Here is a 24,995-nt window from a genome sequence, read left to right on the forward strand (position 1 = left end):
TGTTCTGTGGTTTCAGGAGTGAGAATATTATCTCTGTACAACAGAAGAGAAGCTCCAAAATGTCAGAGTTTCTGAAGGGAGCTTCTGACAGAAATGCAGGAAACACAGTTGAGCTGAAAAAGCTCTTTGAATTAGTTAATATGCACTTTCTCACAACATATTTTCTTATATCACCCGAAATGAACTTTCTCTCTTGAAGCCAATGAGGAAGTGACTAAAACGGTAATTCATCGACTGGCCGCTTGAGGCTGGCTGCAGAAGGGAGTCAATCCCATAGACTCCCCATGTTAAAATGCCCAACTTTAAAGCAGGAAAAAACATGTTTACAGCCTGGTGTAAGAAATTATTTTGGTCTATATAGCTAATTTTACCCTTCGTGACAAATTTGAGGGGGTGATTTTTTTTTTATAACTCATCCTGATTGTAGCAGGAAGGGTTATTACCCCTCCTTCATCATCGTTTAGTGTTTAGCCAATGGCTAGGCGTCCAGGGTGTATAAGAGCATGAGCTACCAGTTCCTTGGCATGCGTCATTATCCGGGGCTGTGACGTCATCCATGCACCCTGTTACTTTCTGTTTGGAGTTAGCGTAAAATGTGCTGCTTGTAAAACTTGCCCAAGCTGTTTATCCACTGGCGGGTCTATGTGCTTGTTTGGAGAGTTGAATGTGGACACTTGAGACAGGTAAGAGAAACATTTGTTTGCGACGGTGGTTTGTAGATTAAGTTTATGGTTCGCTCTGATCAGGCGAGTAATCTGACTGATCTGTATGCGTAGTGTACGATATATCTGTGCTTCATGCCAACGAGTTTATCGGAGACTACCGACTTTCTGAATGAGCATTATCTGCTCTGTGCTTCATCATAAGGCTTTATTCGTGCTGGGCCTCATCAGCTGCTGTTCTGCTTTGGGTTTGTTTTGTTTAGTGTTTGGTGTGCTGTTCTGTCACGAGCGAGTCGTCTCGAGTGAACAGCTGATCGAATCGTCTTGGGTGAACAGCTCTGAGTTTGCTGTTCGAGTGAATCATTTCAAGTGAACTGTTCAGTGAACGATGACTCTGTTTTCGTGATTTGTTTGAGTTTTTGTTTCCTTCTAGTTTATTTCATTATTTTGTTTAGTATTTTCAAAGACGAGTATTTTTTTAATATGTTCTTTTGAATTCAATTGTATTAGTAAATTTACATCTTTCATTTGTGTTTTGAATTATACCGATGCCTTTATGTGATTTGTATTTTGTTTTCCATAACACTGCTCTTTAATGTTGTTTTCTTTGTTTGTTGGCAGGGCCTGGGCACCCGGGGGCAGACGTGTGACCAATTAGGTGGTAGGGTCTTCACTGTAGTGGTCTTCTCTGACATGAGTCGTGGAGTGTGTGCTGTGCTGGTGTGTGTGCACTGAATGGGGTGCTCTTCATAGAGGTGATATCTTGAGACTGCCCTTGGGTACGCCCAGGATCCTCTGCAGCCAACGTTAGAAATTAATAAATTGAAGAGTGATTGCTGGTCAACACCTTTTATACAAAAGGACTGTCTTTTTAACAATTAATAAATTGTATGTTTTTTTCAATCACCTATGTCTCTGACTCCAACTGTGGTTAAGGATCTGTGTGTGCCTTAGCTTAGGGGTTATATTAAATTCTTTGGGCGAAATTCCCCAAGTGGCGTAGTCGGAAATAATTAACTGAATTGAGCGTGGGTATAGATCGTTCCGCCCAATGTCATAAAATAGAACCGTCACTCCCGAGCGCTTTGCCACATTATTAATTATATTAAGCCTTAAATTTCTGCATAATTATTGGGGTGGCCACTTGAGTGAAGGGTGGATTGCTGCTGCTGACAGTGCTGTTGTGCTAGGTGGGTGGGCTTCAGCAACAAGCTCCCACCTTTTTGCCCATTTTTGATTACCCCGGAGTGACGTGCGTTGTTGCGCTACCCACTTTTGGTTTCATAAACTCTCTTTGGAAACCTATGGGTGACGTCATGGACACTACATCCATGTTTTTATAGTCTATGAAATCACCATGCATCTGTTATATTACAGTTATTGTAGGAAGGTTTTAACATTAACATTCTGTTATTTTATATTTTGTGTGTGTGTATATATATATATATATATATTTGACATAAACCTCCTGTATACTAACTTTTTTTTGACTCTGTGATAAATGGCATGCTATATTTCTAGATTCTTCAATGATGATGGCACTTTCAGCAGAGTTGGAGCAGACCTCCTGTCAGACAACATCTCTAAGGCACTTTGAACCATATGACTAGTAAGTAAATCCTCAAACATTCAGTTGAAAAGGGTGTTTTAAATTGCTTTTGTACATTTTTTTTATGTAAGTCTTCAGCTCACTACATTTAGTTGATTAAAAATACAATAAAAAACGAAATATTGTAAAATATTATTAGAATTTAAAATACTAAAGAAATCAATGTCGCACGATCCTTCAGACATCATTCTAATATGCTGATTTGCATCTTAAGAGAAATTTCTGATTAAGTAATCTCCACATTTTGAAAATAGGATTTCACCTCATGAAATACTTTTTCATTTTCATATATATTTTCAAGCAGTGTTAACAGAATTTCTTTTATGCTGTGCCTTTGGTGTGCATTTTGATGTATTTCTGCCTTCGACCCACTGTAAAGAGCGGTTGCATGAGCCTGAGCATGCATGTCCTAAAAGGTGCATGTGTGCAGCTGAGTGCGTGTCTTGAGTATGCATGCGTTGCTGAGAGTGCATCATGTCTGCTGTCAGACTCTTGGATTTTAGTGACATTATTCCTCCATTAGATGGTGACAAGAGATTGTTTTTCTGAGTCAGCTGTAAAGACATTTATATTGAAAGAGACTGAAACAGGGTTGTAAACAAGGAAATTGTTTTTACTTCCAACAACACATTGTAAGATACATCCAACAAGTGCACTAAGCAGCGCTGTCATCGGAAATGACCCTTAACAGATTAAAGGACAGTACAACAACAACGATATGGCTTTCCTCAGTGGACATTTAAATTAATGTTTTATTTTGAGATTGAGCTGAAGAATGAATGAAATTTATAACACACCCTCAAAGTAATCTAAGATATAGCTCCACCATTTAGGGCAATAATGGTATGCTGTTATTGTATTATCATATCTGCCAGATGTATGGGTCCATAACTTAAAAATGCTACAGCAAAAATGTCTGAAATTTTTGGTTTACATTCAAGTGCACTTTTAATATGACCTCAGTGGACAACACAAATGCAGTAGCTCATATATTGTTTCAAAGCAGCTTTACAGACTGCATCTTTTTCAAAACCAGAATAGTCTTCATAGGAGCTTGTATCAGAAAAAGGAGTTTAAATCTAATTAAAATTATAGTATTTACAAGCAAACTTTATGTGCATTTTATAGCAATAAAAGTTTGTTTTTGTTTTTTGGGGGGAGTCCTTGCAAGGTAGGCGTCATCTACTCACAGGTGCTGGATCATATGAAGTCTTCACAAGAGTCTACATTAAAAAAAAAAAAAAAAAAAAATCATTACTGTATTCGAAGGATTTAGAAAGCTCAAATTTTTGAAAACCAAGGTATGCTCTGATGGTCAGCTATCCAGTGAGTTGTGATTGGCTCAGTGCCTCAAGTTTGTGACAGTAATATTACGCCCCTCACCATTCTGTGATGCCGTCTCCCAGCACGACCAGACAAAAACATTAAAACACATCACAAACGAGGCATTTGTTTCATCCAGTGTAGACATAAGTACTGATTATAATGACTTATACTGTCTTTTTGTGCATTGCATCCCACCATGTAAACATAAAATCATGTCTGCATTTGTGATCAGAGAAACAACAAATAACAAGTACTACTCTACACTGCTCAAAACTAACGTTTGAATCATCAGTGGCAAATTATTAAATTAAATATAAAAACAAATGTAAGTCAGAACAGCCAGCATTGTAGACTACTCAGGATCAGGAAACAGTCCTCCATAAAATGCGCTGCACACCTCTGAATATTTAGGATAAATAGTTCTGAAACAGTGTTACTGTGGAACTTAACCACTGATTTCTAGTTGTGTCCTCTTTTGGAAGCCCAAACAAAGTAGTTTAGCTTTCACAATGAAACAAACAGCATCTCCACAACATGGCGGCAGCAACAATCAAGAATCAAGGTTACTCCTTCTTTCTATGCATAGAACATTTTGCCGGCTTTATGCAAATCTTCCAACAGTTTGTAGACATGTGGGGGCATGTTTAAACAAGGTGTTTTAGGAGGGAGTGGACAAGTCTTAACTTTTATTAAGACTATCTCTTCGGGTTTGAGACTTTAGTCTTTGCAACTTTAGGGATCTTATCTGTTCACAAACAGCTTGTGACACTCCAAAGAGAAAGCACAACTTGAAAATGCATCATATGACCCCTTTAAAATAGATGATTGTTCATTTCTGAAAAAGAGACACAAATAATTAAGGTCCCTCGATTGAGCATGAATAATAAGCACGGAAGTGTCACATTTTTAAGCTGGAAGGGATAGCATCAATAAGAATCTGCGAATAAGAAGCTGGATTCAGTCTCGTAGAACAAGAATACCGGAGTTTCCCACAATGTCAAAAATTACCCATGCCGATTCACTGCATGTTCAAGTTGATCATGCAAATTCGACCAACAGAAAGATGCTGGGCTTGAAAGTGACATTGTTGTGAGCTGTGCTTTGTACATCTCTATGCTACTGACAATGGACCAATTTTACCGGTTTTACCTGTTCCATAAACCTCCACCTCACACAGCGTGAGCCACATCTGGATGTTAGGAATGTACATGTTCACATAACGACCTTCCATTCCACCGCAAGAGAAACTGACAGAACTGCCTGCTGGGACAAGTGAAGTGACACCACATCTGCAGAGAGAAAGAGAGAAACCACGACACAATCAGCTGACCTGCTCAAATCCAGTTCTCCTGACACGTTCATAACTGTTTTCATAACTTCACCTGGGATTGTTGTTTCCGTTGTTTTCCAGAGAGTTTCCGATGCGGATCTCTACTCCTCTCGTTTGATCCGGACAGCAGTTATCATCTCTGTTGGTGACGGTCACGTTGTAAATGTTGTAAGAATCCAGCAGATCCAGCCTCCACCACGGGTTGAGCTGGTATGCTGTGATGGAGCAGTATGTATAGATTTCTTCTGGAGTGGGTCTACCTGAAGGAGCGTATCTGATGCCGTCGATGGCCTTTGCTGCTCCACAGCTGTAAAATGTGGATGACTGTACAGCCGTTCCTTTTAATGCCAAATTCTCTGAAAACATTTAAAGAGACAGAGGGTCAAGACTCAAATGTGTGAAGTTTCTTTACATTCCAATTGAGTTAAATAATAAATTCCAACCTAAAACACTTATTTCCATTTACTACTACATTAAAATCTGAAGTTAATATTTTTAATGGATCTACACATACATTAATTTACTATGAGCAGTTGTATTTTTTTATCAACATTAACAAAGATGAATAAATACTATAAGTTGTGTATAGGTTAATGTTAATGCATGCATGTTAATTAGTGGGACACAAGTTACAACGTTTTACCTTCCAAGTTTTCTGAACTCCCCTGAATGGAAAAGACACCTGTTACAAAAACAAAATATTTCCTTTGCTTTCTGGGATGTGGATCAAGTTTATGTTGCATTTGCTCCTTTAAATGTGTGCATAAAGAATAGCTAAACAGCATCTATAATTGTACATCCTTTGATTGACGTAATTTTTACTCACCCAAAAGTAAGAACAGATAAGAGAGTTCCTCCATCTTGTTTGTAAAGAACATTAACCAGATAAGTGTAATGGTCAGATATGCTAAAGGTGTGAGTTTCCCCTTCAGGTGTATCTTCTACGATATATCCCTCTTTTTATTTGTGTTTCTCTCGAGTCTCCACCCTTAGGAAAATCTGACTGGCAGCTTGCTGAATATATTTCACACATCACAGGATCTCCAGAACTGCTTTTCTCAGAACACCTCTCAGGTCAAGTCTGATTTACTAAACAAATCTGTCAAAATGCTAATTAAAATACTAAATAAAAGGAATCATCTAAAAAGTTGAATCATGACATATGTAGTGTTTGGTTTTCCTGTATGAGGCCTTTTTCTTTTATAATTCACAGGGTTCCCATGGTTACTTGATATATATATATTATTCCCTTCATGGCCAATGGATTTTATCTTGCTTAATTTACGTTGGTTACACACATTTATACATTACGTGTTACCATGATCACGTGTGCACGAATCAGTTACAATGGTACCTCAATGTTTCACACATACATACACATAAACACACACACACACACACACACACAGACTGTTAATCATTGCAAAAATATGCTGAAACCACTGAAACGTGATGCCTAGAAAAAAAAATTTAAGTTTCAAGATATTCGTCTCACCAAATAAGATTACAAAGAATGACTGAAAACTGTAACAATGTCTCATGTAACCTTGCTCTCACTTGAAATGTGTCCCCACATTAACAGGTTGGCCACAGGTTCTTAAATAGTCTTAAATAATGTTTTACTGATAAAAGGCCTTAAAAAGTCTTCAATTTCTTAAATTCAGATTCAGTGGGTATTTTCGATTCCATTTCCGTAAAAATTTCTCCAGTCTAAAGGATTCCAGTGACCGTTGTTTGGGGGCATGCCCTGCTCCGAACTTTTTTCAATACCAATTAACTCCAATAATATTTGACAGCAATATATATATTGTTTAAAGGGGGGGGGGGGGGGGGGGGGGTGAAATGCTCGTTTTCACTCAATATCCTGTTAATCTTGAGTACCTATAGAGTAGTACTGCATCCTTCATAACTCCAAAAAGTCTTTATTTTTATTATATTTATAAGAGAAAGATAGTCTGTACCGATTTTTCCCGGAAAAACACGAGCGCCTAGAGGCGTGACGTGTGGGCGGAGCTAAAGAATCACGAGCACCAGTAGGCTTTTGAGTTGAGAGCATGTGGAAGCTGTGACACAGATCCAGAGGCTGAAATTTAACAAGAGCAGCATCAGCAAAGGCGTCTCTATGTGGTATGTACTGAAACTGTATATATTTGCTTAGCGGTTTTGGAAAATGACTAAGTTCCACTTTATGTCGTCTTTTTTTTTTTTTTTTTTTTTTTAAGCTGTACATGTGGAAAGTGCAGTTTGATGACAACATCGCATGTTGTTTACTTGATGTGCTTATGCGCTGATAGCTAAGTTAACAACACAGAGATATTTGAAGCAGTTTTACTCACCGCATGTGGTTCCAACACACAATCGTGACCCTTTTCCGTTGGGACTGCATTATCCTTAAGAAATAAACGATGTGCAATCCGAAATGCAGGGAACAAACAAAAACACTTACACAACTCCGTTGATGCTCTGTAAAAATAAACTCCATCCACTGGTCCCTTAATGCTGTTTCTCTTTTGGTAATCTGTGCAGGGTTGTCTTGCCCTGGCAACCAAAAACACACTTCTTTTGTGACATTTTGCGACGCTCTCGCTCTGATCAGGCTGTGCTAAGCCTCTCTCAGTGCTCTGCTATACGGGAGCGCGCGCTCTTCCGGCAGAAGAGCGCGCACTTAGGACCCATATAAGGAAATTCCGCTCAATCTAACGTCACACAGAGCCATACTCGAAAAAAACTTTCCGAAACTTGTGACAAACCGGAAGAGGTTTTTTTGGAACAAAAATACTCCTTCAAACGTACAACTTAATTTTTTAAACTTTGTCCATTTTTAGCATGGGAATCAAACTCTTTAACAGTGTAAAAAACTCAGTATGCATGAAATAGCATTTCACCCCCCCTTTAACCAATTAGATATTACATCATAGGTATGTAAAACAATGTGATTTCCATCAGATGTTTGGTCTTAAATTTTATATAGGTGGTATTAAAAAGGTCTTAAAAAAGTCTTAAATATAACTTGTTCATATCTTTAGACACCCTGATTAAAGCCCCGTTTACACCAAGAATGATAACTATAAAGATAACGATATTAGCATCCACACAAGCAAACGATATTGTGTGTTTATTCATGAGCGTCTGCCTCTTTAAATTCTCAAGCTCATTGTAGCAGGATGGATTCCGACTGGCTGCCAATGTTTGTATCTTTCATCAGCTGGAATAAATCGTTCTGTAAATGATTCCACCGATATTGTTTCTCTGTGCCTCTATCGTTATAGTTGTAGTGTGGACTCTGCTATTCTTTAATATTTAGAAACCGATTTTTAGAACTATATCTTTATCGTTATCTTTATCTTTATAGTTACCGTGCTTGATGTGAATGGGCCTTAAGTCCTTAATTTAAGGGGGCTGGACCTGGAAAGTCCTTAAAAGGTCGTTGAATTTTAAGTTAACCAAGGTGTGGGAACCCTGCATTCAAGTAGTTTATGCTGAATGAGAAAAAATATTGTGGTAAAGTATAATAAAATCAATATATAGAACATCTGAATGAAAGCAATGGGATAAATAGTCTAGAAAAACTTGTGTGATTAAGAAGATATTCAAAATAAGGATGCATGTTTTAAAAATAAGGAAAGTGTTTAATTTAATGTATCATTGCCAGCTTGACATGAACAGTATTTGTGTTTTTATTCCCATTTTTTCAATACATTTAACAGGTTTCCTAAACTCTTAAAATGGTTAGCACAACATCCGTCTTTGTAGGCTATAGAATGAACACATTTCGTGTTGCTTTGATACAAAATGCATACATTTAACACCAATTTAAAATGCTTGTTTTGGCCACTGATTTGTAACAACAATTGATAACTAATAACAAAATCTGAACCATTTCCTACTGTCCCGGTAAATGTATTTTTAAGTCTTGTAGTGACACAGTAAAGAGGCAATCACTTCAGGATTGGGCAATGGCAAAATAATAAACAAAAAATATCACTAAGTAAACCCAGAAACTCTAAGTAGACTATACCAAAGAAAAAGGGAACAAATGTCAGCAGTCTTCCCCGACGCCTGATCTGAAGTATAAACAGGAGAAAAAAAGGACATTTACAATAAAGAAAACTGGTACTGAATCCCTACAGTACCATTTACAATATTTACAAGGAATGAAAGGATAGTGGCACACTAACCAGCTCACAAAACTCAACAGTGAGAAAGAAATGGGGATTTAAAAAGGTAGCAGAATGGCTTAGGCAACAATAAACACAAAGAAAAATGAAGGTCTAGATCAGGGAAAGGCAACTCCGGTCCTGGAGGGCCACTATCCTCCAGAGTTTAGCTTCAGCCTTCATAAAAACTCACCTGCCTGTATCTATCTAGTAATCCCAAAAACACTGATTGCCTTGTTCAGGTGTGTTTAATTAGGGTTGGAGCTCAACTCTGCAGGACAGTGGCCCTCCAGGACCTAAAAGCAAGTGAGAGAAAGACAAAGAAAAACACTGAAAAATATATCACCAGATGTATCAGATGGAAATTCTTGTAACAACTATACAGATCACCAAGAACAAAGTGTAGACAGCTGTAGAAAGTTGATTTTGTTCTTTGTCCAATGATGAATTATACTGTATGTCATAATATCTTCTGTATGATGAATTTATGTTAGCCCACAGACCTTAAGTTCATGATTTTCCACTCCATCAGTCTGATTGCTGATCATTTCCAGTTGTTTTGTGTGTATTCAAATGATCTCAGGCATGATGTAAATCAGGAGCTCCATACACAACAAATTTGTCTGAGTAAAATTTACTCAAATTGAAGAAAATTTTAATATACAGTATGCCAGATAACATATGGTCCCTTATCTGAAAAGAGTAAAATAATACCTTTTCTTTATAATTCCTTTTTCTAGAACCCAAAGCACTACTAAAAATACAAAACTAACTAACACTAAATGCAATATCAAGTGGATTACTCATTACAGCATAACACAATAGAATATTACTGACAGTCCATAAAATACATTTAAAAAAAATATTATTTTTAACAGCTTCTTAAAACTGGCTAGTGTGTGAGCATTTCTAACATCAACGGGACGCGCATTCCATAATCTAGGTGCAGCAACAGAGAAAGCTTTTCTACCTAGATTTTAATCTATAGGGAGGCTGATAAAGAGGAAGAGAATCAGCAGACTGAAGGGAACGAGAGGGGGCATAACAGGTGACTAAGTCACAAATATAAGAAGTGGATGTTCCATGTATAGCTTTGTATGTTAATTTAAAAACACATTTTAAAAAAAACAATACGTGACCGTACAGAAAGCCAATGCAAACTATAAAACGCGCCTGTGATATGCTGACGTGATGGAGTATATGTGAGAACACAAGCTGCTGAATTCTGGATGTACTGGAGGTGTTTGGTTGATTTAGCAGGTACGCCAATGAATAGTGCATTACAGTAGTCAATCATGGAAGTAACAAATGCATGAATAAGCCTTTCAGCATCAGGTGGAGTGAGGAAAGGCCTAGTGATGGAAAAAAGATTTTGTAATACTCTTTATGTGAGAGTCTAGTGTCAGATGAGTGCCAAAAATCACTCCAAGGCTATGAGCCTGGGCAGATGGAAGTACTTCACTGTTATCCATAATAAAATTAAGATTGCTACCCTTGTGAATAGCCTCTGGTGTGCCAATGAGTAGAACCTCTGTTTTAGAACAATTCTGTTTTTAAAAGTTATGGTGCATTTTTATTTCCAGCACACACTCTGAAAGAATTGTTGAGGTGAGTATAGGATCAGACTTGGAGCTGATGTAAATCTGGGTATCATCAGCATTAAAGTGATACCCCAAATCATATTTCCTAATAATTTGTCCCAAAGGAAGTATATGCACACTAAACAATATAGGACCCATTACAGATCCCCAAGGAACACCATGACAAAACTGTCCAAGTTCAGATTTGTTGTTTCCCAAGATAAAAAAAACTGGGTTCGATCAGTGAGGTAGGATTTAAACCAGTTAAGCACCGTACCAGTGATACCAAGCCATCTCTCCAGCCTGTTTATCAGGATAAAATGGCACACTGTATCACATGCAGCACTAATATCTAAAAAGACCAGGGTGGTGGAGGCTCCAGAGTCAGCTGAGACAACCAGATCATTCATAACTCGAACCAGGGCTGTCATTGTACTGTGTCCCTTTCTAAACCCAGACTGAAAAGTAGTAGTAGTAGTAGTAGTAGTAGTAGTTGTCCTGTATTTTCACTAGTCTCAAGTACCAGCGAAATTAGCCATCAACCTGACCATACATACAATATGACAAGGGGGTAGACAGGACAGGAAGACAGGGAATTGAGGAAGAAATACAGCATAACATTAGGGAAGCGAGGAGAAGAAAAAAAAACAACAACACCCAGGCTATGCTCTGGTTCAAAAAGCTTTTTGGAAGACATGTGTGAGTGGAGTGTTGCTACAACAACATGTTCCAAAACTTTAGCAAGAAAGGGTAAGTTTGAGATAGGTCTGTAATCGTATCCAGACTTTTTAAGAGCTGGTGTAATAGTTGCAACTTTAAGGGCTTTTGGACATGTACAAGTAGTGAGGGAGATGGTCACAATGTTCAAGATGAGGGGACTAATTGAAGAGAGACACCACTTTAAAACAGATGTTGGGATTGGTGTCAAGAGTACATGTACTTGTATGCATTGCCCTCACTAATTTCAGAATTCAATCATTAGAGACTATGTAAAAAAAAAGCACTTTCAAGAAACCTAGACGGAAAGATCACAGGAACTTTAGAGCAAGGTACCAAACTGATAGACTTATAGATATTTTCATTTTTTTCCATGAAAAAACTAAGAAACTTGTTACACTCCTGCACAGAGGAACAATTTGGTGACTTGATTGGTGCAAGAAGGCTGTTGATCATCTTATAAATTGTATTAGGGTTTGGAGCACTATCACTAATGATAGATGAATAGTACTCTGTTTTTAGTGCTTCAGCGTATTGACTCAAATGACCATCATACATAAGCTTATCAACAGTTAAACCTGATTTTTTATATTGGCGTTCAAGCTGCCTGCTTTTCATCTTCATGTCCCTTAACTCAGTGGTGTACCCAATGAGAAGATTTACTAAAAGAAACAACTCTCCTAGAGGCTAATTTATCCAAAGCAGATGACAAAATAGAATTATAGTGATTACATTTTACAACAGCTGATTGCTCTGAGATCAGGCAAGAGAGACTGTCAAAGTTAAAATTCTTGAAATTTCTAAAACTAATGACCCTTGTTTGAGTACCACTTAAAAGTGGAACATTTAAATTAAAAGTGAGAAGCTTATGATCACTGATACAAAAGTCACTACTATCTAGTTGATCAATGTCCACCACAACAGAACATACCAAATCTAGTGTGTGACCTTTATTATGAGTGGGAAATTTCACATGCTGAGTCATGTTAAAACAGTCTAATGCATCCATGAAATATATGCCTCTCAATATATGTACATCCCGGTGGAGCACTCATATTTAAGTTTATAAAATCACAAGTTTCACAAATACAAAAGAAGTCCAGAGCATTGTTCAATATGATATCATGAAGTACAGCCGTCTTATTTTTCAGTGAATGAACATTTAGATGTGCAAACCGAGCAGTTTCAACTTGCATTTTCTGATGAGTCATTTGTGTATAATACAAATTTCCATGGCAAACATCATGTAGAGAATGCTTTTGTGTTTCAGAGTCCTTGGTTAGAGAGCATAACAATTTAATGTCAGTCCCAGTAGTATGAACATTAGATAAAAGTTACTCTTTTTATAGAGTTGTTTTTCCAGAGTTAAATTTGCTCACCTTAATGTTAATATTTGACTCTATTTAGTGTTTTATCCTTTCCTTTTTTTAGTAAGTCTTGTACTATTTTACTCAGTTCAGAGGTAAAAGAAATTGACTACGGTACTTTTTAACTCTGTCCAGAGGAAAGTCAAATTTACTCCAGGCAAAGCAAGGCAAGTTTATTTATATAGCACATTTCGTACACAATGGCAATTCAAAGTGCTTTACATAAAAGAAAGTGAAATAATAATGAAGAAAATAATAATGAAGAAAATAATAACAAGAATAAAACAAGCAATTTTAAAACTTTTAAAATTATTTAAAAAGTTACTTGTTTAAAATGAATTTAAAACAGTTAGAAAATGATTTTACATTAAAAAAACAGTGAAAATATAGTGCAATCAGTTCGGACATTGCACAGTGCTCATTCAATAAATGCACAGCTAAACAGATGAGTTTTGAGTCTAGATTTAAATGTGACTAGTGTTTTGGCACATCTGATCTCTTCTGGAAGCTGATTCCAACTGCGGGCGGTATAGTAACTAAAGGAGGACTCCCCTTGTTTTGTGTGAACCCTTGGTATTTCTAACTGACTCGATCCTAGTGATCTGAGTGCTCTGTTAGATTTATATTCAGTGAACATATCTGCAATATATTTCGGTCCTAGGTCATTTAGTGACTTATATACCAGTAAAAGTACTTTAAAATCAATCCTAAATGTAACTGGAAGCCAGTGTAATGACCTGAGGACTGGTGTGATATGCTCAGATTTTCTGGTTCTAGTCAGAATGCTGGCAGCAGTGTTCTGGATGAGCTGCAGCTGTCTAATGGTCTTTTTGGGAAGGCCAGTGAGGAGACCATTACAATAGTCCACCCTGCTGGTGATAAAGGCATGAACTAGTTTCTCCAAGACTTGGCTGGAAACAAAACATCTGATTCTTGCAACGTTTTTTAGATGATAGTATGCTGATTTAGTGACTGCTTTGACATGACTACTGAAACTAAGGTCTGTCTCCAGAATCACACCAAGTTTCCTGACTTGATTTTTAGTTGTTTGACCCCTAGAGTCAAGGTATGCATTCACCTTGAAAACTTTTCCTTGTTTAACTGAAGAAAGTTCTGGCACATCCAACTATTAATTTCATCAATGCATTGGCAGAGGGAGTCAATGGGGCTGTAGTAATTTGGAGATAAGGCTAGGTAAATCTGGGTATCATCAGCATAGCTGTGATAGGCAATTTGGTTCTTTCTCATTATTTGACTTAGTAGGAGCATATACAGGCTAAACAAGAGCGGTGCAATAATTGACCCTTGTGGGACTCTGCATGACATGGACGTCCACTTAAGGCCGATTTATACTTCTGCGTCAAGTGTACGCCGTAGTGTACGTTGTAGGCTACGCACGTAGGCGACGCCGTCGTGAGCATTTATACTTCTGCGTATGTCTGTTCTGCTCTGCAGTTACACCGCCGAAACGCTAGACGCGAGCGGGTTCCACTGTGTTCACATTCTTCGATCCTCGCGGGCTTCTACGACAAATGGTGACTGACAAAGAGCGGATCATGTTGGAGCTGGAGCTTATTGAGGTCCAAAAACTGCTAATTTTTGTTAAGTTACTAAAACTAAAAGGCAGAAACGAGAGAAGGCGTTGGAGGAGATGGTACGTGATACTCGTGAACCAGTTGAGACAGAAAGAGGGTGAATTTTCTGTGCTTGTCCTACCTGGTCAACTTGTTGTGTAAATTGTATTGGTGTAAAATATAATGCACCAATAAATGACATGAAACCATTTAAATAAAGCCCAGTTTTAAAGTCACGTCATTGTTCCTTTATTTACATTAACCTACACAATACAATCTGCAAACAGCAGGGATAGATTTTTTTTTTTTTAAGTTTGTACTATACATACAAATGGTCAAACTATGTATATGATAATACATCATGTAAAGGTGCAATGGTCTATAATTGTTTACATTAAATAAATGCAAAAGAGCAAACTATACAAATAAATTAACTGTAAGATCATAATTTACTGTAACCTGAACCATAAAATATGCATACAGCAGGAACCAACATAATTGGTTCAAACTATATAGATAAATTGTTTAATGTAAAAGATAGTAAAAAACAGGTGCAATGGTCTTGAATTGTATATTATAAATAGATGCAAAGGAGACACTTGCAACTAAATGTTAATGTTTATTTGCAATAACCTTCACACTTTTTTAGAAACAGCAGTATTTTTTTATTTTTAAAAAAAGTGCAAACTATATACAAATATGAGGATGACAGGGCAATGTATTAATGTGCAGTGATCTACAATTATTATCAAAAATAGATGCAAAAGAGAAACTTCACAAATGATGCAAACTACCGTATAACCTGCATGAATTGGTGTGAACAGACAATAAATAAAGCTGCATACTACATACAAAAATGTGCAAACTTTATTCCCTTCCACAAATAGTAAAACAAGATAAAATATTAATGGATGCAAAAGTGCAAACTATACACAAAAAAATTAAAAAAAACAAAAGTGCAAACTGCAGATACAGTGTATTTCCATATGCGCAGAATTAAAAGGTTGAACGTTGTCAAAGTAAGCACAATTGTTGCTGCCACTTAAAAAGTATCTTCGACACGTCGAACATTGCCTGCGCTCTGCGGTCCTCCGGCACCCTCCGTAGCATATCTGCAACAGTTTGTCCAGACCGGTCGCTTTCATCATTGCCTTGACACAGTCTCTGTTGAAGCACCACCCGCCGTTCCTCCAACTGAGCCTCCGACCGAGCAACCTGCACTTGGACCCAGTCATCTTTTTCTTTTCTTTTCCTTTTTTGTGCCATTCTTGGACTGGGGGACGGAAGAGATGGCTGGTGATGGGGGCTACCACTTGGTAATTGGTCATCATCGCTGTTGGCTGGAGGTCTCACATCCGATAAACCAGTGGAGTTTGAGCTGGTATCAGTCCCATCCTGTGATTATGAAAGAAATAGCAAATATTATAAGTTATATATAAAAGATGATGCATTCATTGTTAATTCATAGATAGATAGAGCTATAATAACTGCATATTCATACATTGCAAATGCTAAATTTTTGCATTTGTATTTTCTGTAAGCCAAATAAAATTACAATCTATTATATTATGTAAATACAACCCAATACATTTACTTACAACCTTTTACACATGCTTTTTGACTCACAGGTATATTATTTTTGCAAAAAATCAATACCCCATGTGGTAGCATTGCTAGTTAAGTTAGCTAACCGAAACACAATAGAGGTACATAAAAGGACGTGCATTATTTACCTTATCGTCAAAGTTTGACTCAGTAAGCCGATGTTTGACATGAGGTGCCAGCAAAGATAGTTATAAATAAAACGCTGGGATTTTTTTTTCCTCCTGGACCCCCGCTCCTTTTTTACGGAGACGAACGTACTTGTCTCGAGAGTCCTTCAATCTTCATGCACTCCGCTACATCTAAACCGACGTTGGAGGAAATCTTCCTCCACGAATTCGCTGTCATCTGGCAGTCTTTGTAATCTCCCAAAGAGAAGTCATACAGATGGCTGTATTTCCTCACTTCTACAATTAATCGCTCGTTCACTTGGTCCATTTCCATTGACTCCGATTCATTTTGGCATCACTTTGACAGCGAATAACTTTACATCTGAGGCGTTTAAAGACTCCGTTTGTCCATTATTTATTTCTAAAGATACACAACAATGTATAAAGGGCTCCATTACCTTCTATGTTACATTATGGCCCCGTAGAAACAGTTTTTGTAAAAAATAGGCTAACGATTGCGTCATGACCACTCGACTCTCTGTCGCATTAACGTACAGACAGGAGGAGAAGCTCGCAGGCAATTAACTTAATATGGCGTACTGGCGTTACTCAAGTACTCAAGAAGCTACTAGAAGATTTACATCTGTCAGACAGGTTGCTGACGTTGTCAAGCTTCGTTTGAGTCTGCACGTCAGAAACGGAAGTGCTAAAAAAACGCTAAAAATGGGCTTCACTTGTCTCAGTTGAGTTCCAATGGGGTCGCTGTGTCCATTTCTTTTACTGTCTATGGTCAGGGTACGGCGTAGGGTACGACGTATGGTACACGTCAATGCGTATGCTAAGAACCTACTACGCGCACCTGACGCAGAAGTATAAATTGGCCTTAAGACTCTCCTTAGCTCTCCTAGACTCACATAATAGCCTCTCCCTTCTAAGTATGATCTGAACCATTTGAGTACCATCCCAGAAAGCCCGACCAAGTTTTCCAGTCTCTCTAGTAGTATGTTATGATCGACAGTGTCAAACGCTACCAGCACTGATATTTTGCCAGAGTAACAATTTAACCCTTGTGCACTGTTCGATTTCTGTGTACACCCTTTATGGAGCGGGTCAAATTGACCCTAATTGGATTCAATACAATTCCTCAAGAATCACACTATGAAAAACAACAAAGATTCAGGTACAAACTGAAAACATTTATTATCAACATTTGTCAAATATTCCCCCAGAAATATATCTGAAGGTATGATTTAATGAAAATGTTTTTAACCATTTTTAAAGATATTTTGTTTTGACAAAATTTCAAAATAAACAGTATGCTGACTTGTTTTGCATATACATTTTTTTTCTTTTTTTTTCTTAGAACATCATAACTGAACAATTAAATGCAGTTGTATAATGAAAATATTTATTTTCTTCAGTTGGCTGTTTTGTAAACTCATTTCATAAAGTCATGAAGTAACTTTTGACATGATGAGCACACAGCAAATGTGTGCTTTTGGCATTTGAATTTCTTGCACTTCACACACATGGTGCTGGTTTTTGCTGTTGCGCTTGAATGGGCACACCTCACATCTCTACCATTTTTTTTCCCTATCATCTGTGTTCACTCCTTTATTTTCTGTGGGTCTCGCTCCAGATGCAAGTTTCTGCCCTCCATGTTCAGAATCTCTCTGTGTAGCTCAGATTTGTCATTTGTAATTTGCCATTAATTTTGAACACAATGATTTAGCTTTTTGAAGTGTGTTTGGTTAGGGTTAGAGCACTTTTAGATACACTTACATTCAGTTGATGCCCTGACATACATGAAATAAATGTTTTTATTTTGTGTCTGTACAGTTTCTTTTGAATGGCTGTCTATGAGGGTCAAACTGACCCACGAACATCACACATGTAATATTAATTTTGCTTGTATATGTAAAAAAAACCAGCATGTTGAAACTTTGCATGCATATCTATGATGATAAATGAGAAAAAGTCACAAAATATCAATAAAAGAAAAAAAGGTTTAATATTATTTCAGGTAGCTTGACAAAATAAAAGGTAATTTTTACCATCTGTGGCTTACAAAATATTTTTCTGTATTGAAATAAGTATGGAAATCCTATTTTTTTAGCTTCACAAAGTAGTAAAATAATAAAATAACAAAATATAACCAATAAATATTATTATTTTGGTTCAATACAGTTTCCTTAGAGAATTACAATATGCGGGTCAAATTGAGCCACGAACATCATGAACGTAATAGTAATTTTGTTTGTATATGTCAAAAAACACCATCATGTTGAAACTCTGCAAGCATGTTCATGATGATAAATGAGAAAAAGTCACTAAATATCAAGAAAAAAAAACATAGGTTAACCAGTATTTCCAACAACTAGAAAATCTAAAAGGGTCAAATTGACCCGCAACATAACACAAGGGTTAAGGGAATATGATTTATTATCATAATGAGTGCTGTCTCTGTGCTGTGATGCAGTCAAAAACCAGATTGAAAATTGTCCAGGTATCCATTTGAGTGTAAGTATTTGTTCAGCTGATTAAAAACTACCTTTTCTATAATTTAGCCTATACAAGGAAGATTAGATATTGGTTTAAAATTGCTCAAAATGGTGTCATCAAGATTGCTCTTTTTCAGGAGGGGCTTAACAACTGCAGTTTTTAAGGAGTTTGGAAATGTCCCAGAGAGAAGTGAGGCGTTCACCACTTCTAAAAGATCTGCTTCTAAGCAGTTAAGCACACTTTTGAAAAAAGATGTGGGAAGTGCATCAAGATAGCAGGTTGACGAGGTTGATTTTAGGTGCTGCACTATGTCTTCCAGAATGTTGCTATCAATTTCTTCAAAAATAGACATAGTATATTTTTGATACTGTGGCCTAATCTGTAGTGTTCTGTAGCTCAATTGGTAGAGCATTATGCTTTTAAGCGCAAAGTTGGGGGTTCGATTTCTTGGGAATACAAGATAGGTAAAAATTTCAAGAGTGTCTGGCTGCAGACTTGCACTTGCACTCTCAGACACTAAACGTTTAATGTACAATTTAACGCACTGCGTTCTATACTCGTCTGCTTGCCTGTATAGAGCTGATGCTTTTAAAATCACTTAATCGCATTTCATAATGCATGTTCATATTTGCTGGTCTGTATATACTTTGAGTCAACAACAAGACATATAGGCTAGGCCTACTGAATTGTCTTTATCATCTTAGTCTGTTATTAGGCCACATTAAGCGTTATGTTGTATGGGAGGACAGAGTTTGCACATTGTGTTCATAGCCATCTGCTTGCCTTGTAGTACATTAAATAATAACTATATATCGAATTTGGTCTTTTAATTGAACTTAACGTATTCTAATACATTATGCCATATTAAGTGTTTGTTTTTTTCTACAGGAGGAAAACGCTTAACGAAAGACTTTGTGCATTGCGTTCTTATTCTGCTGTTCTGTGGCCATGGATTTGCCGGTCTTGTCCTTTTCTTGCAGGACCCGTTACGTTTTAGTAGTAGGCCTACCAATTTAGTTTTAATCGTTTAATCACCGCCACAGAGTCTTGTCTCCATTGGCAACATGCACGATTTGTGTTGATTGCAAGTGACGTCACAAGTAGCGGAGAGTGCTTTTTTTTTCTTGTCTTCACCACCTGGCTACTGTTGTAAAATGTTGAGAGATTCAAACAAAAAGTTATGCATAAATAGAACAAAAAAATATATAAAAAAATAAATAAAGACTGCAAATGATGTCGCTAGCGGAAGCACAAGTGTCTGAGAGTGCAAGTCTGAGAATGCAAGTAGCGATTGCAAGTGACATTGTAATTTAGTTTCTTTTTTCTTGTCTTCACCAACTGGCCACTGTGGCAAAATGTTAAAAAGATTTTACATTGAGGCTGAAAAAACAGTGTTTATTTAAGGAGAACGCCTTAACGTCAAAAAACAACAAAACCCCTCTGGGGGGGAAAAATCAGCCTTGACTTCACACTGCTCAGCGGGCAGGTCGGGTGCTCAGCCTCCGAGAACACCAGGAGAGAAGAAGCAAACAAATCCAAAGCGGCAGGCAGAAGAATAGTCGGGCAGACAAGGGGTCAAGCGAGGTGCAGACAGGGCTGAGAACGGCGGGCAGTACCAGAGTCAAAAGCAGTCCAGGTCGAAAACCAGAGGAGCGGTCCGAAATCCTCTGAGGGCAAAGCACAGGTTACACTAACTGGGCAGACAAACCAACAAGCGAACTGACCAGAACAGGACAGAACCGAAGCCAAACGCCAAAAGGTCACAGAACACACTGACAAGGATGGGTGAAAATCGAGCAGAATAAATAGGGTGAGTAATGAGATAGAGGGAACAGGTGCGTCAGACAAGCCGCAGCCTAGATTGCTGAGCGAGATCAGCTTGCGCTAGAGCGAAGGGAAGAAAAACCAGAAAAATAAATGGAAAATCAGAGAGAGAGAAAAAAAGGAAACAAAACGAAAACAAGTGTAGAAAAATGAGTAGAAACGAAAAAAAAAAAATAAAAAAATAAAGTAAAAAAAAAAGGAGAAAAGAAAGGACAGATCATACCCGAGTCCTGACAGTACCCCCTCCCCCAGGAGCGCCTCCCGGCGCTCCCGAGGAAGGGCGGCGTTGGTGAAACTGGTCGATGAGCTAGCGGTCCAGGACGTCCCGGGCTGGAACCCAGCATCTCTCCTCCGGACCGTACCCCTCCCAGTCCACCAGGTACTGATATCCCCGCCCACGACGTCTGGAGTCTAAGATTCTCCTAACCCTATATGCAGGAGAACCGTCAACCATAACAGGGGGAGGGGGGGCGACAGGGGAAGACACAGTAGGAGAATGGGGAGAACGCAAGACAGGCTTAACTTTGGACACATGGAAGACAGGGTGCACACGACGAAGAGAATTGGGCAACCGGTGACAGACCGTCACCGGGTTGACGACCTTGGAAATACGGCACGGCCCCACGAACTTAGGTGCCAACTTTCGTGATGGGACTCTCAGCGGCAAATCCTTGGTGGAGAGCCACACGCGTTGTCCGCAGACATAACGGGGCGTCAACCTTCGGTGGCGGTCTGCGGCAGTTTTAACGCGTCCCCTAGCTCGGAGAAGCGCCTCCCTGGCCCTCCTCCGGGTGCGGCGACAACGCTGAACAAAAGCCTGAACTGAGGGGACAGATGCCTCTGAGCCCTGGAAAGAAAACAGAGGAGGCTGATAACCCAGACTACACATGAACGGGGACATACCTGTAGACACCACCGGTAGCGAGTTGTGAGCATATTCTGCCCAGGTGAGTTGATCACTCCAGGAGGAGGGGTTATGGGATGTCAGGCAGCGGAGCATCCGACCGAGATCCTGGTTGGCACGCTCGGTCTGGCCGTTGGTCTGTGGATGAAAGCCTGACGACAGACTCGCGGAGGCTCCAATCTGTCGACAGAACTCTCTCCAAAAATGCGAAACGAACTGGGGCCCCCTGTCAGAAACCACGTCCTCCGGAAGGCCGTGAATCCGGAAGACGTGATCAATGACCACCCGGGCCGTTTCTTTAGCCGAGGGAAGTTTAGGAAGGGGAACGAAGTGGACCGCTTTGGAAAAGCGATCCACTACAGTGAGAATTACAGTATTGCCACTGGATGGAGGGAGTCCAACTACAAAATCCAGGGCAATATGGGACCAGGGGCGGGATGGGATGGGAGGCGGCATTAACAGACCAGCGGGGGGGGGGATTAGAGGATTTATTTTGAGCACAGACCGGGCATGCCCCCACGAATCGGCGAACATCCTCCGCCATGGCAGGCCACCAAAACTGCTGGCGGATGGCGGAGCGAACTGACCTGGGCACGAAGAGCAGGCCCGTGGGACACCCCGCGGGCACCTCGACTCCCCCTGCGCTCGTCTGACGAGCTTCTCGATTCCCCAGGTAAGCGCCCCCAGCACGCACCGCGGAGGTATTATAGTGTCGGGGGGCGGATCGCCTGGAGAAGCGAAGAGACGAGACAGTGCAACGGGTTTAACGTTTTTGGACCCGGGTCGGTAAGAGAGGGTGAAGTCAAAGCGCCCGAAGAAGAGCGCCCACCGAGCCTGTCTGGCATTTAGCCGGCGTGCAGACCAAATGTACTCCAAATTCTTGTGGTCAGTCCACACCAGAAATGGAACGGCCGCTCCCCCCAGCCAGTGACGCCACTCCCCCAAAGCCAGTCGAACAGCCAACAACTCGCGATCACCAATGTCGTAGTTTCGTACTGTGGGAGACAAACGGTGTGAAAAAAAAAGCACAAGGATGCAATTTGTTATCTGTGGGGGATACCTGGGAGAGCACGGCACCGACACCGACCTCTGACGCGTCCACCTCCACCACGAACTGCCGGGAAGTCTCTGGAGTTACCAGGATGGGGGCTGAAGTAAATCTGCATTTTAATTCATCGAACGCCGCTTGGGCATCCGCTGACCAACGGAAGTTGACCTTGGTGGAGGTTAGCGCGGTCAGAGGGGCCGCCACCTGCCCGAAGTTCCTGATGAATCGCCTATAAAAATTGGCGAAACCCAGGAACCACTGTAACGCCTTGCGGGAATCAGGTGTCGGCCATTCGGAGACGGCTCTCACCTTCGCAGGGTCCATGCGAATCCCCCCCACCGAGATGATGTGTCCCAAGAACAAAACCGACTGAACGTGGAACTCGCACTTCTCCGCCTTAACGAACAGCTGATTCTCTAACAGCCGCTGAAGCACTTGTCGTACGTGCTGGACATGATCCTGAAAAGAAGAAGAGAAAATTAAGATGTCATCTAAATAAACAAAAACGAACCTGTCGATCATGTCCCTCAGCATGTCGTTGACAAGTGCTTGAAAGACAGCTGGAGCGTTGGATAAGCTGAAGGGGAGAACCCGGTATTCAAAGTGCCCGCGAGGCGTGTTAAACGCGGTCTTCCATTCGTCCCCCTCCCTGATCCGCACTAGATGGTAAGCATTGCGAAGATCCAATTTCGTGAAGAACTCGGCCCCCTGCAAGAGATCGAAGGCCGAAGACATCAGCGGCAGAGGGTACCGGTTCTTAACTGTGATGTCATTCAACCCTCGATAGTCTATACAGGGGCGCAGAGAGCCATCCTTCTTAACGAAAAAGAACCCCGCACCGGCCGGAGAAGAAGAGGGAAGAATAATACCGGCTGCCAGAGAATCACTTAAATACTTCTCCATCGCTTCGCGCTCAGGCGAGGAGATCGATGGCACAGTCGTACGGTCGGTGAGGAGGAAGAGATACAGCCCGGGACCTGCTGAAGACCGCCCGCAGATCATGGTAGCAAGCAGGAACTCGAGAAAGATCCGCCTCCTCCTCCTGTAGGGAAACAGAAACAGAGACTGGGGAGAAGGCAGACAGAAGGCAATGTGTATGACAAAACTGACTCCAAGACAAAACTACATTGTCTGCCCAGTTAATGTTCGGCCCGTGGCGAACGAGCCAAGGATGACCCAATACCAAAGGGGCAGATGGAGATTTACAGACTAGGAATCTGAGCTCCTCTCGGTGGTTCCCGGAGGTAAGAAGACTCACCGAATCAGTGATCTGAGAGATCTGCATAAGTGGCCTGCCATTGAGTCCGTGAGCGACTATTGGTGACTGCAGGGATTGGATGGGTATATCCCGAACGCGAGCCCACTCCTCATCTATGAAGTTGCCCTCTGCTCCTGAATCAACGAGTGGTGAAGCCTTAAACAAAGTGTGTTTAATAAACAGAGACACAGACAGAAGAGTGCGTGACTTGTGAGCGGGGGAAATGGCAGTACCACTCAAATTAACCCTCTGTGGCGAACGAGCAGCCTTAGCTGGACAGGAGTGAGCTCGGTGTCCTTGAGCCGCGCAATACAGGCAGAGACCCTCCAACAGGGGGCGCTGTTTCTCCTTGGGTGTGAGGCGCAAGCGATCCACCTGCATAGGCTCACACTCCTCTGTAGTCTGGGATGGAGGGACGAACGCGACAGGCTCGGAGTCAGCTCGAACTCGACGGCGAAGCTCTCTCCTGGCGTTAATGCGGAGGGACAGACTGATAACATCGTCCAATCGTTCTAGAACCTCGCGGGAAAACAGTTCATCTTTGACTGAGTCATTGAGACCCTCTAAAAAGCGAGCGATAAGGGCCTCAGTGTTCCATCCACAGGTAGCGGCCAGGGTACGGAACTGCACAGAGTAATCTGCCACTGAACGCCTGCCCTGTTGGAGGTGCGCTAACAGTCTTTGCCAAACACAGACTGATCAAAGGTCTTAACCATCTCCTCCTTAAAGGAACTGAAATCCGAGCAGCACGTGGCCTGTGACTCCCATACCGCAGTCCCCCAATCACTTGCTCTACCAGAAAGCAGGGATATGAGATACGCCACCTTGGAGACATCTGATGCATAAGTTCGAGCTTGAAGGGAAAACACCACCTCGCACTGAATAAGGAAAGCTTTGCAACTAGTTAGCTCACCGGAACACACGGGGGGGTTGTTCACTCTCGGCTCCGAGTAGTGACGGGTGGAAGACAGTTCCATCTCATGACGGCCCAGCATCGCTCCTTGATGCTCCAAAGCCGCCTGCCAAGTTGAGCTCTCCGCTGGGTCCATTCTTGGTCAGTGTGTGGTGTCAGGACAGATGAGGACCCAAGAGCGGAATGAGGCTGAAAAAACAGTGTTTATTTAAGGAGGACGCCTTAACGTCAAAAAACAACAAAACCCCTCTGGGGGGGAAAAATCAGCCTTGACTTCACACTGCTCAGCGGGCAGGTCGTGCGCTCAGCCTCCGAGAACGCCAGGAGAGAAGAAGCAAACAAATCCAAAGCGGCAGGCAGAAGAATAGTCGGGCAGACAAGGGGTCAAGCGAGGTGCAGACAGGGCTGAGAACGGCGGGCAGTACCAGAGTCAAAAGCAGTCCAGGTCGAAAACCAGATGAGCGGTCCGAAATCCTCTGAGGGCAAAGCACAGGTTACACTAACTGGGCAGA

General features: G+C 40.6%; 1 protein-coding gene and 1 long non-coding RNA gene across 2 annotated transcripts; one reads left to right on the forward strand and one right to left on the reverse strand.

The window, feature by feature from the left end:
* The first annotated feature begins 540 nt into the window (after window positions 1-540).
* Window positions 541-1,568, forward strand: LOC128017836 (uncharacterized). Its single transcript, XR_008184535.1, has 2 exons — window positions 541-683; window positions 1,284-1,568. It is a non-coding gene; the product is annotated as an uncharacterized LOC128017836 (long non-coding RNA).
* A 3,140-nt stretch (window positions 1,569-4,708) lies between these two features.
* LOC128017558 (fucolectin-5-like) lies at window positions 4,709-6,248 on the reverse strand. Its single transcript, XM_052602962.1, has 3 exons — window positions 6,239-6,248; window positions 4,980-5,283; window positions 4,709-4,886 (listed from the first exon to the last, which is right to left on the reverse strand). Exons 1-3 carry the CDS (start codon window positions 6,246-6,248, stop codon window positions 4,709-4,711), a joined length of 492 nt encoding a protein of 163 aa, XP_052458922.1.
* Window positions 6,249-24,995: the final 18,747 nt, after the last annotated feature.

This window comes from Carassius gibelio, chromosome A7 (genome assembly GCF_023724105.1).
Source record: "Carassius gibelio isolate Cgi1373 ecotype wild population from Czech Republic chromosome A7, carGib1.2-hapl.c, whole genome shotgun sequence".
Lineage (NCBI taxonomy): Eukaryota > Metazoa > Chordata > Actinopteri > Cypriniformes > Cyprinidae > Carassius > Carassius gibelio.

Coding starts and splice junctions, on each gene's coding strand:
- LOC128017558 (XM_052602962.1), bottom strand. Junction 4,887..4,979: donor AACGGAAACAACAATCCCAG/GTGAAGTTATGA, acceptor TTCTCTCTGCAG/ATGTGGTGTCACTTCACTTG.